Raw genomic sequence first — 15,302 nt, 5'->3', positions numbered from 1 at the left:
TATTCTGAAAGAGATTAAATTCTGAAAATAGCAGAAAGGATGGCCTCACTTTAAAAGTCACCTTCTCTTTGCCAAGGAAAACAGGAAGTCCAGTACAGAGGAATTTGGACAGGTTAAAGGGTACAGACATCTCTCCTGACAGAAATTGCACATTCACGACACCTGACGGTATAGATAGACTTGAGCAGGCACCGAGCAGAAAGGATCAGCTTCAAGACGTCACCCATAAAGTCCCATTCCTTACACCTAAGCCTCTCAGCAGCCATGCATGAAAGTTCAGTCTTTTGAGGCTCAGATGGAGTACCCAGTGAGAGAGAGAGAGAGAGAGAGAGAGAAAGAAAGAGCAGGTCAGCCCTCACTTGAGGGTACCAGGGAGGGCAGATGGCCATGTCTAGACGCTCCAGGTACCACATTCTCTAGTCCCAGTCTAGAGCGATCAGAATCAACATGAACCCAAACGTCTGCAGTGTTCTGAGAACAAGCAGAATAACAGGGAACGGCGAGAATGCATAAAGGAGATGGAAGTTCTACTCAACCACCAATGCACCAACCCCAGAGCTCCCTGCAGAGGAAATTCCTAGTACAGAACAACTCATACTTCCGGTTTATACTGGAAGTGAAGAGGTCACTTGAGGAATCAAAGAAAAGCAGAAGGGTTCACTTAACCCCAAAAAGTCAGGACTAGGTTGACAACAAGAAAGGATGGCTCATATATGTCTAGGAAAGGAAAGCAGCAAAAAGAAAATAATTCCTAAAAGGTACCAAAGCAGTAAAAGGGCTGGCACTTTTGGTGAAGCCAAAACTAAATAACAGCTGCCACCACCCTATCCATAAAACCAATGTAGAGTGATAAAATCACCCTAAAGCACACAAATAGGGGGCTCAAGAAGCACCCCTGGTATTGGAGCTGCATAAGCAACCCGGGACCATATACCCAAATGAGCCAAAAAGGATTGCAACGGTGAGGGGGACTTCAGTAGAGGTCCCTCTGACTATCAAAAGTGAACCAAACATTAAAATAGAGAAAAAGAAAAAAGTTATGGGGATATTAAAAGTGGCCCTCAAATTCCCCAAAATAGAAACACTGTCTTAACATGCAGCAAAAGATACGAAGAGTGGAAACATGGCCTCCTGTCTAGAACCCTTGTCAAAAATGTCAAATGTATCATACTTCACCTTAAGCTTAGTGGGGGCGGACAACCCCATTGACTTCACCACCTTAGGAATCCCCTTCTGAAAAGAAGCATGAGGCTTGCCTGACATCAGCGCTGATGGGATATCCAGCCTCAGAGAAGTGTCCACGTCACTGGCCTCCTATAGGTCTGTGGCCAAATCCATGAGGTACCTCCTCACCACAGAATTCCTAAAGGACATCTCCTGTCTCATCGGAATATTGTTAATCAAACCCAAAGCTGGCGGCACGCCCTTACTAATCGAAGATTTCTGAAATCTTCCGAGAGGAACTTTCCCCAAGAAATAGGGGCCCAAACCCAAATAGGGGTCCAAGATGATGTTGCTGGTCCCAAAGTGAGCAGAACCGGCATATCTACGTGGAAAAGCAGAGTCGTGCAGCACCGGGGTGGAGGAGCGGTGTCCACTGCTGAAGCGGGAAACAAGCCAGCATGTGTGGGGTTGCAGTCCAAAAAAGGTACCACTGGCAGCTTCACCAAGCGCATTGATAAAAGATGTCAAGCATCTACTGCCTGAATTTCTCCCAATCCTCCATAATGGATGTTTTAGCAACTGTACCTTAATAGTTAACAATTAATCCTCAGACGTAACCCCAACAGCAGGGGGAAAACAGATAATTGGAGGAAAAACAATGATGCCCGGAATAGGAGCTGGAACTTTATGTATGTTGCTTCTTATTGGACGTTTGTATTGAAGAATGTTCTTCAACCATGGTCTTCTTAACCGCCGAACCTTGAGACTTAAAACGGATCCTCCTACCACCTTTGTGGAAATAGATGAGCTGCTTGGTGGACAGCTCCCATGGGGCCTTCGGGTGCATTGATTGACAGGAGCTGCAATCTTCCGTGTTGTAGTGTTCCACAAGGTAGTTTATGCAAACCCTGTGCGGATACAACACACACATTTGCCTCCCGCAGTTTGAGAAGGTCTTGAAGGAGAAAAGGAAAAAAAAAAGCCAAGTGGCATTCCAAAAGCTTACGGAGTCTGCGGAAATCAGGGACTGAGGTCATGGGGTGCAGCGACTCTATAAGCAACCCCCATGTCACTTCGGCATCCAGACATTTATCGGCACTAGTGAGAGCTGTCGTGGAGCTGCACTGCAACCCCTGGTAGCTGAAAAAAAGTTTCAAAAGTGAGATGGCGCTGGAGAGAGAATACTTAAGACTAGCAAAAAGCTGAAATTACTTACCGTAATGTTCTTTCTATGGATTCTTCTCCCGCAGATTCCTCATCTGAGAGAAATTCCATCCAGCTCTGCTGCTTCGGAAAGGTTCGTCAGGGGGCGCTAGTGGACCTCGACACGGTCATCGGCCGTCGATCCGCCTTGCTCGGCATCTGGTCAGCAGCTTCGGACAAGGTGTCATGTGTCGTATAAATATCTTGTCACTACGCCCCACATCTGAGTTTCCCCCTTTTTTCCTGAGCACACCACACTGCATAGGAAAACAGAGAACGAACGGGCCAGTGAGCCTGTGAAATGAAATAACTACAGACCTGCGGAGGAGGAACAATTGCAAAAGCACTACAAAGTAGCATTAGAAAAATCTAGCTTTTTAAAAGAAACCTCTGGCAGGACAGAAAACTGACTCAGAGGACCATCGCCAAGCCAACGTGAAAGAGAAGAAGCGCACCAACATCCGACATTCTGAGCAGGGATGGATGGGAGGGGAGATGAGGAATCTGCAGAAGAATCCATAGAAAGAACATTACGTTAAGTAATTTCTCCGTCAATGGATTGCTTTTCTCCCACAGATTCCTCATCTGATAGACTTCCAAAGCAGGAGGCGGCCAGAAAGTTATACTAAGAAATTCTGCAGCACTGCCCTGCCAAACGCGCATCAGCTGTACTAGCCACATCCAGACTATAGTGCTTAGCAAAACTATGAAGGGATGACCATTTCGCAGCAGACAAGTCTCCCGAACAGAGACTCCGCTCTGTAAAGCTGTTGATGCATAGACTCCCCTTGTCGTTCCTTCCCAGCGGACTGATAGCATTCAGTTACGCAGAAAATGATCCAGCGGGATAAAGTCTGCTTGGCTATGGGCAGGCACTTACGGACGAAGGAAAAGACCACGAGGAGCTGGTCAGCTCTCCTGAAATCAGCTGTCCTTGCAATCTAACAACTCAACACCCTTTTTGGGTATAGGCGATGGAACCGTTCCTCCTGCTTAGAGGGTTGCAGAGGAGGATAGAAGACCAGAAGGTCGATGGATTGAGACAGGTGAAATTCTGGAACAACCTTGGGGAAGAAGCCAGGCCTTACCTGGAGTGAAACCTTCTCCCGGAAAAAACACAGGAAGGGTGGATTACAGCATAAGTAAGGCCTGCAGTTCACTCACCTGCCTAGCGGATGTAACAGCCACCAAAAAGGCTGTTTTCAAAGAGAGAAGCCGTAAGGGACAAGAGTGCATAGGCTCAAAGGGAGCCTGCATCAGAAATGTCAGTACCAGATTAAGGTCCCAATCCAAAGAAAGTTGGGGAAAACTTATTTACAAGGCCTTTCAGGAATTGTGCCATTACCGGGATTGTAAAAAATGAGCCTTGATCCGGGGATCTTTTAAACACAGACAAGGCTGCCAAATATCCTTTGACTATGGTGACCTGAAGGCCTGCTGAGGCCAGTGACAGAAGGAACTCCATCACTGTAGTGGTGGGGCAAGAGATGGGGTCAATTCCCTGCATTACGCCTCAAATCTTCTCCACGTGCACAAAGATCTTGTGGACGGTCTGCGTGCAGCCAGCAACACCTCAAGTTCTTCCTCAGAGAGGTCCCAATCATCTCATCCTATCAAGAGCCACGCATTTAGGTTGAGGAATTCCGGGGTCCGGTGGAGTATCTGACCTTCCGACTGGGTTAGGAGATCTGGTCGCCGAGACAATCGGTGAGGTGGACAGATCAAAGAGGTCGGAGTACCACGTTCTCCCCGCTCAGTCCGGGGCGATCAAGATCATGGTAGCTCGAAACCTCTTCAACCTCCAGGGAACCCATGGAGTGACAGGAATTGGAGTGAACCCGTAATGGAGAGGGAAGGTCCATTCCACTAGAAACGCATCCCCCAGTGCACCGTTCGCTGGAAATTTGCTTGAGAAAAACTGTCCGCATTTCCTGTTGGACTCTGGTGAACAGATCCACTGCTGGGTTACCCCAGAGAGCGAAGACCTCCTCTAGGACTTCCTGGCACACTTCCCACTCGTGCAGGATGGCGCTCTGTCTGCTCAGAGCATCCGCCAAGTTGTTCTTCCTGCCCGCCAGAGGAACTGCCGAGACCGAGATCTGGTTCTCCAACAGCCAGAACTAAAGCATTCATTTTCGCATCCATGCAGAGGGCGCGGGAGTGCGCACCACCTTGTTTGTTGCATTGCCACTGTGTTTTCCGTCAGACATGTTTGCCCTGACAGCTCGCAACTCCAGTCTGTTGATGTGTCATCTGGCTTCCGTTGCTGACCAGAGGCCGCTCACTTTCAAATCCATGCAGTGAGTGCCCCAACCCTTCAGAGACACATCCGTGGCCACCAGGAGACTGTTGCGGTCCGCCCATCAGGACAGTTTGTTGACCACTGATGCAGACAACCCGAGGAGATTTGAGAGAGTGCCGAGGTACTGAAACCCCTGATACCTCAGGATCCATTGCAGGGATCTCATGCGCAATCTGGTCTTTGACACTAGAAAAATGCAGGAGACCATGAGACCTAGGAGGCGGAAGAAGGAAGCCGCTGATAGAGTGGCATGGCTATGGAACAAATTGATCATTTGTGTCAAGCTGACTACTCCCCTCGGGAGGGAAGACCTTCTCAACTCGGGTATCTAGGACTGCTCTGATGGACTGGAGCGTCTGGTCTGGTGTCATGTGGGACTTCTTTAAATTTAGAGAGAAGCCCAGCTTGCGCAGCACCAAGCAGGTGTCCTTGAAATGGGACAGGACCTGCAAAGCAGACTTCCCTCGGATCAGCCAGTCGTCCAGATATGCAAATACGTGAAGCCCGGATCTCCTGAGGTGAGCCGCAACTACAGCCATGACTTGGTGAAGATCCTTGGGGCAGAGGGGAGACCAAATGGAAGCACTTTGAACTGATGGTGCATATCCCCTATAGTGAACCTTAGGAACCTCCTGTGCTTTTGATGTATTGGCACATGGAAATAAACATCCTGTAGGTCTATTGACATCAGCCAGTCCTGTAGCTCGAGAGCGTGGAGCATCACTTAACCTCACCATCCTGAATTTGTCTTTCCTCAAGAACTTGTTCAAGACCCTGATGTCCAGAATGGGACAGAGACCCCCTTTCTTCTTGGGTACCAGAAAATACCGAGAACCAACCCGATCCTCTCTGCTCGGAAGGAACCTCTTCCACAGCACCCTTCAACAACAGGGCTGTCCGTTCTTCCTGGAGTTCCTTTTCCGGTTGGCTTGGGGGTGAGGGCGGTCTGTCCGGTGGTTTTCTTACAAACGACAGACAATAACCCCACTGAATGAGCTGAAGAGACCAGGCATCAGAAGTAATTCCCTGCCACTGGACCAAATGCTCGGTCAACCGTCCTCCAAACGGTGCGCTGTGTGAATAGGCATGGTATGAAAAAAAGACAGACACAAGTGATCACAGTTCAAGGGTGTTTATTGAACTTTATCAAGGGTGTGATGAATGCCTTTCTAAACCTAAATCTAAAATGGGAGCAAGCTACGACCATCAAATAATGATAATGCAGTCCTAGTGCAGTCTCGTCAAAATAGGGGCCTATACTAAAAAACCGAATGCCAATCCTGACTGCTAATTTACAAATAGTGTGGGGAAATGTCCATGAAAAAGAAAGAAGTGTTCACAAAATGATAAGTCAGGATGTTCAGGCCGTTGGCCTCCGTTCCCCACGTTTTCAGCATGGGACAAGGCAGTTCACTCGAGCATAGCACATTCTTGGGCTTCTTCGGCATGAGGAGACAATTTCATTACAAGCATCGGGGCCTTATATGCACAAGTCTCTAAGGTTATCACAAGTCTCTTGATTCAAAGGGCCTGATGTATTAAACAAACAAAATGTTCCTTTCCAAGTATTCAAGTAGGGCGATTCACTCTTCACCCTGGGTCCCCCTCAGTCGGGATCAGATCCCCTTTTCTACCACAATCTTTTCTCGGGAGACGCACGGTTCACCCCGGATGCCCCTGAGCCGGGCTCATCACATACGCTTTCTTTACAGATTTCTTCATACAATGTTGCCGCTTGCAAACTTGATTCTAACACAGACCAGTTGTTGTAGGAGCCAAGGACAGTACCACGGCGACAATCGTTCCTCCCCGCCTCGGCTATCAATGCGGGACAGCCGGGTACCTTCGACACACAATGCACCTTTCTTTCCGCTTTAATTCACGGTCTTAAGTTTCTTATTCTCGAGGGCCCGTGAAAGAAGTGGTGTTCTTCCTCTGAAAAGGTCAATTCCTTCCTTGCAATCCTCTCTGGTCTTGCCATCTTTCTCCTCGTATTAAACTGCCAGCTCTGAACTGCTGCTTCCTTGTGTGTTTTGCCGTGCTCAGAATGTGCTTTTGTGCTGCGCCTTTAATCCGTGTGGGGAAGTGGCATGGAAGTCAGGTGTGTGTAATTATCAGTAATTGCCTGACCCTTGTGTTGGGACACGTCAGGTATACGGCTCTGGTGTTAGTCCGTTGTTGCTCACAGTAAATTGTCAGTAAGAAAGTGTTTGTGTCGTAAAAGAGGGTGGGTGGTTGAATTCCTAGGTATCCTACCAGGTAGGATGAGGAAAAGATACTGTGTCTCACCGTACGGTGTCCCACTTCCACTAACTGAGGACCCCTCGTCCAGGTGATCCTCCCGCACTCGTCCACCCCAAGGAACTGAATCCAAAAGCAATGGCCTTGCCCTGGCCACCTGGATGACAGATCCCCGGGGACTAGCGGGAAAGACACCTTCAGCTTTCTCACAGCTCTGAGAAGGGAAAAATCAAAGTGGCTTCGGAGGCTGGGTCGCCCCAGCTGCTGATGCTGCCTGTTGGCCTCTAGAAGCCCCCAACGCCCTTCCAGAGCGTGAGAACTGCTTCTGCTCTTGCCTGGCCAGTGGGAGCTGCGCTCCCCTGCCATAAGGAGCATACCGCCTGTAGCCTCGTACCCTGGAGGTCAAGCTGAAGGCAGGTTTGGCTAGCTGCGTAGCTAGGCCTAACGATTTAGCAGCGATTTTGGATTCCTTAAATTTTTCAAAGGAATCATCGTCTTTCTGGCCGAATAGAAGATCGCCCTCAAAGGGCATGTCCAGAAGCTTAACTTAGACAGTAGGTGAGTTTTTAAATAGGCCTGTCATTTTAGTGTTATGGCTGATGCCATAGATCGGCCCACACAGTTGGCGATGTCCAGGCCCGTTCGCAGCGACTGTCTGGCCACCTCTTTCCCATCATCCACTAGCTGTAGGAAGCCCTTGCACATTTCTACTTCTGGGACATACTGCACAGCATTTTCAACTGCTGTCCACAGACCAAAGGAGTACTTGGCAAAACTGTTTGCCAGATTTGTAGCTTTTAGGGCCATGCTGTCTGAAGTAAATGCTTTCTTTGCGAAGGCATCAACTTTTTTTGCTTCCTTGTTGGGAGGCAGAGTGGATGTGAAAGATGCTGTTCTAGACCAGACAGTAGCAGCCTGAATAACAAGCCCCTCCCGGGGAAGGGTCTCTTTTAGCCGGCCTGTATTTCCTGGAAATGGTGGAGCTGACGGCAGGAATAGAACTAGGGTTTTGCCACATAATTGTTAAAGGATCGGTAATGGCAGGGTTTAAAAGCATATTGCGTTCTGTGGTGAGGCCTTCATCTAAAATGTCAGTAAGATCATAATCTTGTATGGGCGCCACTGACTAATGCAATCCCAGGGTGTCAATAACCCTTTCTACTAAAGCCCTGAATTTAGAAGTATTATGAACATAGGGCTGGGATTGCTGAAATACGAGGTCTGGAGAGGTGTCCAGACCGCTGGCGTCATGGAGGCCTTGGGCTAGCTGCAAAAGTGGATTTTGATCTTCAAAATAATCGACCACTCCTGAACCCAAGTAAAAGGGTCCACATCCCCGTGATCATCGGCGTAATTACCGCTGAGATACCTGCCATAGTATTGAAAAATTTGGACCAGCGTTGTGGGGTGAATGTTTTCTCGACAACCGCCAACATCGACGTCTAGGGTTTGTCTCTCGGCGCTGATATGGTGGATGTTAGTGTCGATCGAGACACCATAGCGTCAACATCCTTGGATGCACGGTGTTGATCTGGCTTCCACTGAACCGCTTTCGGTGTCGAAAGATTTATCAGTGCCGACACTGTCGGTACCAGGGCACTAAAGGGGGTCGGATATGCCGAGAGCCGCTCTTGGCTCCAAAGTGTGCTGCGTGGGAGGTTAGCCGTGCTGACTGCAGCATGTTTTTTGAACATGTCAAGCATGGAGGATTTGAAATCATCCCACTCTTGGCGGGTGGTAGACGCAGCCGACGACTTACCTTTATCCGTTGATGAATCGTGGCAGTGACGCCTTTTCTTCTTTCAGGACAACAACGAGGAAGAGAGGCTCCTCGAGTGGGACCATGTCTTCTTCCGCCTATGTTCTTTTTCGGGGGCATGCCCCTCAGTTTCGGCCTCTGAAGAGCGAACTGTCGACTGCCCCAGTGATTCAGTAGGCTGTCGACCCAGAGCGAGTTTAGCAGCTCGATCGCGTAGGGATTTGGGTTGCATATTGCAGCACGACGGACACCCGTCAGTCCTATGACCCATGCCGAGGCACCAGAGAAACAACTTGTGTGGGTCAGTGATGGATATCTTGGTGCCACAATCGGAACACTGCTTGAAAACCGATACCCGAGCGACCGACATCTTGCGCCGAGGAATTGAAATTCCTAAGCAGCGTGTTAGCACGCAGAAAAAAGGAACTAAGGTGCGGGGTGTAGTGACGAGGTATTTATACAACACCTGATGTCACGTCTGGAAGCGACGACCAGATGCCGAGCAAAACATATCGACGGCTGGGTCGAGGTCCACAACGCCCCATATCGAAATGATTCCGGAGCAGCAGAGCTGGAGGCAAATCTATCAGACGAGGAATCTGCGGGAGAAAAGCAATCCATTGAAGTACCCGTTCTCTGAACGGGTTCTGTAGACAGACATGACAACACTCGTCACTTGTTGAAAATCAATGATCCTGTAGGTTGCTGTTCCAATTCGCTTATCGCTTGATGTGCTTTGCGCCCTGAAGTAAACTGCATTGAGAAAGGGTGTGTGGCTGGTTGGCTGGCACACCCCAGAGCAGACAATGGGTTGGGGGGAGGGGAGAGTTGGTGTGCTGCTGCATACCAGGACCTTCTCTGCTCTCTCCCCACCTGTCACCTCACCCTGGCATGGTGCAATTAGTTGCTGTGCAAATATCTCAAAGTGTGCTTCGTAGGGCCTTGAAACATGATTTTCGAGGTCCGACAGGGACTTTTATTTTTGTTTCTTGTGTGGAGACTGGTCCTTCTACGACCACATTGATGTTTTGCCGATTTAAGGAAAACCGTCTCGTGTGAAGGTGCTGAAATCTGAGGAAATGGGTGGGGTGTCCAAATGTTAGGTAGCCAGTAATGTCCGGAGGGAACTAACAGATAACTATGCAAAACTCTGTGCAGATTGGTGAAACGGCGTGGAATTGTATAAGGAACAACTCTTCACGAAGCTACAAACCCACACATTTTGACTTTTATAAATATATGTGGAATATGCGGGAGGAAGGAATCCATCAGACTAGACCAATTGGATCGGCCTCTCCTCCTTTTAAACTGAAGTTCCAAGACCAAATATAGCTATACCAATTTCAAGGATTCTATAGAAACCAAAATCTCCACACTTCTGGTCTGTAAATGTGATCAATGTTGGAAAGCTGGAGAACATGACATGGGTATGCGTGCCATACCACAAGATTTGTATTGTAGCCTGAAGATCAAAACAGGAAACATGTAGGGGACAAAAGGAGAGCTTGGTGTTAGTATTATGTATAGTTCTAAATATTTGTAGGTTGAATATATATTTATAGAATGTGACACTGCGAATACTAAAACAATGTAGGAATCTTTGAGATCAACGGTCATACAGCAGAGAATCACCCTTGGAAAGCATATATTCACATGCAAGAAAGTTATTTGCGGATTGCTTGGTTTAAGATTCTAGGAATTGATGGCAGTGCCCACCCCTCCATAATTTGAAGCCAAGTCCAGATCCCTGAAATGCGTGCAGGGTCCAGCTCCCCAAGAAACTGAGACATAAGGTGGGCATTTACCTGCGAATCCATTTCCTGACGCTTGATCTGAGTCAGAGTCATGCTGGAGAAGTCCATTGTATCTGTGTAAATGAGGAAAATCGATATTGTGACTCAAACATGCCTTAGTACAGAGGTTTACTTTTTGTTTATGTCCTACCCTCACTAAAATGGAACATGTTACAATACATATCAAGCTAATATCAGAGCAGACTATACATTGTATGTTTCCACCCAAAAAAGGATACACCAAAACCGTTCCTAGATCTTTGCGCACACTAGAAATGTACAGTGTTAAGTGTTCACTTGAAACCTCAGCAGGAAGAGGTGGCGTCGTAAATGATTTAATCCGAAAGGATAGTTGCAAGGGGAATTGTGCGGCACAAAGTTATATTTATTGCAGCATTTATGCAGCAATTTTTTCATTGACTCAAGGGTGGTAAAGAGCCAGCATGTAAGAGGGCCAGGTTGCTAGAAAGAGGTGGTGTGTGTAGGGCTGCAAGAGAGAAGTTGTCATTAGTTGCACCATATATATGTGATCTCTGGTATCAATGCAATTGAGTCTCATATGTCCCTGGCTTAACAGAACAGTGTTTGTTTTATTCTACTTTTTTGGTTTAATGTGCATGCCTATTTTATATTATTAACTTTATTAATTACTAAGTTAGACAGGAAATATTTGCACCATTATATGCTCTCCAATCACCCACTCTCCAAGACCCCTCACACCAATTCTCCATCACAACATACTCTCAAACCTCTCTCTTCCAGTCATACGCATACTCACCTGCGCCTTCATACTTCTCGCTGGCCACATTCCCAACTGTGTTCCCCACTCACACTTTACGCTCTCCAGTTCCTCCTGCAATCTACCATTCTTCATTATTTCCTGCTCTTTATGCATCTTGTATTCTTTCTCCCAGTCTATTGGGCTCTTCCCCCATCCTTTTTCTCAATCTGCAGCGGACATCCTCTTTCTGGGCCAACGCTCCACCCCCGGTCACTGCTCCCCATCTGCTTTCTTGAATATCCCTCCCATTCTGGCCCACCCATGCCCCATCTGCTTTCTAGCCCAAAGCTCCCTCTCCTTCTACCTCATATTGTGACAAAAAAACCTTTTTTTAAACTGCAGATTTAAAGAAAAACTTAAAAACAGACACTTTTGCTGTATTTTTAGCGATTACAAGATCACTATGAACTGGAGGGTCTGATTATCTAGGAACAGAAGAAGGATGATCTATTCATCCATCAGTAAGCCTGGGAGCGTTTTTCAGCTGCACAGTGGTTAGGTCATAATTTCCTTTTTGGGGTTCTGGCTCAGTAACTTTCTGCAACCCAGAAACATGTTGCTGGCTTCCTCGTTTTTGTTGTTGTTTTTTTTTTAAATGTTTGATGCCTACTGAAGACCCCTGCTACTGCAACCCTTTTTTCTGGTGTGCCCTTAGCAGCCACACAGCTACCAGCGCAGTGGTGATTTTTAAGTAATCTATTTTGGTCCCAGAGCGAGTCTAGCACCCTGAAAGTGTGTAGAATGGGCTAGTGGCAGCTATGATTTAGTTTGGGCTTCAATAGGGGTGTAGTCACCTTTACCACATAAGTAGTCCAAAGCATCTATCTGGTAAACATTGGGAGAACCATTACATTTGTTTAAGTTCTAATCCAAGTAATTCTGTTTTGGCCCATCCCTTCATCTATGAGGACCTTCAGGCATAGCCAAAGGAGAAATTACTTACCGTAATGTTCTTTCTATGGATTATTCTCCCCCCAGATTCCTCATCTTATAGATATCCTCATCCAGCTCTGCTGCTCAGTAACTTTTTCGACAGGGGGGGTAGTGGACCTCGACTTGGCCATCAATCCACCTTGCTTGGTGCTCGATCGTTGGCTCTAGACGGGACGTCAGGTGTAGTATATATACTACGCCCCATACTTCAATCCAGCATCCTGCTGAGGAAAACCGATGGAAGGCAAGGCTAATCAGCCGGTAAAAGTCGGAACAATGGAAAACATCCCTAAGGGGTGAAACCCGACCAAGTTAGTAAATGGAAAGGAATAATTTTATTTTAGAGAGAAAAGAAACAGCTAACCAAAGACAGAAGCGCAAAGCCATAACAACTTTCTGAGCGAGGATGGATGGGTGGGGCGATGAGGAATCTGCGGGAGAAGAATCCATAGAAAAAACATTATGGTAAGTAATTTCTTCTTCAATGGATTGCTTCTCTCCCACAGATTCCTCATATGATAGACTCCCCAAGCAGCTAGGATGACGGAGATTGGCAGAAAGTGTCATAGTAGCAGATATTGCAGCACTGCCCTACCAAAACACGCATCTGCCCCACAGGCAACATCCAGACAATAGTGCCTGGTAAATGTGTGCAAGGATGACCATGTGGAAGCATGACAAATGCCTCCAGTGGGTACTCCTCTCTGTAAGGCCGTAGAGGCCGAGAATGCTCGTGAGGACTGTGCCCCGATTGCAAAAGGAAGCTCCTTACCAGCAGATTGGTAGCACTCTGCGATGCAAAGAATAATCCATTGCGAAAGCATATGTTATGTTATGGTTAGACCCATGCAAGACAGGGAATAGGCCACAAACAGCTGGCCAGATTTTCAGAACTCTGATGTTCTAGCGACTTAAAAGCTCAAGGCTATTTTAGGATCTAAATGGTGGAACAGTTCTTCCTCTTTAGAGGGGTGCACCGGAGGGTAGAAGACCGGTAAATCTATGGACAGAGGTGGAGCTCAGAAACCCCCTCGGGAGAAAGCCAGGTCTGACCTTAAGTGAAATTTTTTCCAGAAAAAAAACCGGCAGGAATTTGGGCTTGCAGCACAATGCTTTGAACTCACTTACCCGCCCGAGTGACGTGGTTGCAACCAAAAAGGCTGTTTCCAAAAAGAGCAGTCTCAAAGACCAGGAATGCATGGGCTCAAACAGAGCCGCCATCAAAAATGTCAGAACCAGATTTAAAACCCAGTCCGGGACAACCAAGGATGTTGGCAGAAAACATTCACAAGGCCGTTCAGGAATGGGACCATAACCTGTATCGTAAAGAAAGAACCTTGATCCAGGGAACTTTTGAACACAGACAGTGCCGCCAAATATCCTTTGACTGTGGTAACCTGAAGGACTGCTGAGGCCAGTGACAGAAGGAAGTCCATCACAGTAGTGGTGGGACAAGAGATGGGATTGATCTAGCGTCCCCTGCACCACGCCTCAAATCTCCACCCGCACGCGTACAGAGATCTTGTAGACGGTATAAGTGCAGCCAGCAACACCTCAAGTACCTCCTCACAGAGGTGCCAGTCATCATACCTCATCCTCTTAAGAGCCACGCATGTAGGTTGAGGAACTCTGAGGTCGGACGGAACATCCGACCTTCCGACTGGGTCAGGAGATCCGAGTGACGAGGCAACTGGTGAGAATGACAGATCCAAGAGATCGGAGTGCCACGTTGTCCTTGCGCAACCCGGGGCGATCAAGAACATGGTCGCTCGAAACCTCATCAACCTCCAGAGAACCCAAAGAATGATGGGAATCGGGGGGCAGAGGAAGGACGGCATAGTGGAGAAGGAATGTCCAATACACCAGAAACACGAAAGGTCCAATACACCAGAAACGCATCTCCCAGTGCACGGTTCGCTGGGAATTCCCTCGAGCAAAACTGTCTGCACTTAATGTTGGACTCCGCGGCAAACAGATCCACTGCTGGGGCACCCCAGAGAGAGAAGGCCTCTTCCAGGACTTCGTGGCACACTTCCAACTCATGTGAGACAGTGCTCTGCCAGCTCAGAGCATCCGCCAAACCGTTCTCTGACCCCGCCAGATTAACTCCTGAGACCGAGATCTGGTTCTCCAGCAATCAGAACCACAGCTGGATCACCTCTCTGCAGAGAGGAAGGGAGCGCACGCCACCCTGCTTGTTCAGGTTGTGCATGGCCACCGTGTTGTCAGCCAGAATCAGGACAGGTTTCCCTTTGAGAGATGGGGCAAAAGCCCTCAGAGCTAGCCTGGCAGCTCCAACTCCAGGCTGTTGATGTGCCACCTGGCTTCTGTTGCTGACCAAAGGTCACTCACCTGCAAATCTTTGCAGTGAGCGCCCCAAACCTTCAGAGACACGTGTGTGTTGGGGAGAATTCTCAGAAATGTGCCAATTCCCTCCACCTTAGAGACCCCCAGCAAGTTGGCTGGATTTTGAGGACTTGATTTTTTTGGGAACCCGGAGAGAGCGAGACCCTTTTCCCCACTCTCTCATGTTATTGAAAGTGATTTTGAACTCTGTGTTTCTTTTGGTTGTGGAATCTGACAAACTCCATAGGCATCATCTTTTAAATTGTGTCACACAGCACCTTCAGGGCAGTGGCACATGGAAGTCTTTCATATTTCCCAAAGGTTTAAATACCTTCTCTGGGATAAACTACTGTTTCCCAGAGCAGTAAAGTGAAATTGACTTTACTTACATTTGTAACTTTCTAGACCCAGCACACAGTATCTTACAATAGGGTGCTGGAGGGGTTACCTAGTATCCCCTTTGTCAAGCTTCTCATGTAATATTTATATGTTACCCTTTTCTCACCGAATGGCTGGTGGCAGTGGTTTCGTTTTAACTAACGTGGTGTGCATTTACCGCAGGCTGTGTTTGCAGATGCAGTAAAGTCCCCTTGGGTGCCAGTTTTGTCAAAATGGCCTCAGTCTTCTTTTTTCGCCATTTCTTTGTGGAAACGTCCTTCTTAAGATTTACTCTGCGCACCAAACCAGGTTTGGTCCCATTGTTCACTTTGCCTATGGCGGGATTCACGAGTGAAGCCTGCCTCTGGCTCCAGGGTGTCTGGGGTAGGCAGGAAGTGAGGG

At 47.8% G+C, this 15,302-nt stretch overlaps 1 protein-coding gene across 3 annotated transcripts in view; it reads right to left on the bottom strand.

Annotated features, from left to right (window-relative positions):
- HIP1 (huntingtin interacting protein 1) overlaps positions 1-15,302 on the bottom strand; it is a 1,552,273-nt gene that overhangs the window by 169,245 nt on the left and 1,367,726 nt on the right. For all 3 annotated transcript variants that reach the window (XM_069614772.1, XM_069614774.1, XM_069614773.1), the window contains one exon: positions 10,475-10,536. In XM_069614772.1, the coding sequence (XP_069470873.1) occupies positions 10,475-10,536 (62 nt within the window). The remainder of the gene's footprint in view (positions 1-10,474; positions 10,537-15,302) is intronic.

This window comes from Ambystoma mexicanum, chromosome 9 (genome assembly GCF_040938575.1).
Source record: "Ambystoma mexicanum isolate Mex_15411 chromosome 9, UKY_AmexF1_1, whole genome shotgun sequence".
In the NCBI taxonomy this organism is placed as follows: Eukaryota; Metazoa; Chordata; class Amphibia; order Caudata; family Ambystomatidae; genus Ambystoma; species Ambystoma mexicanum.
Note: the sequence above shows the minus strand (reverse complement) of the source record. Positions and strands in the feature narration are given on the sequence as shown.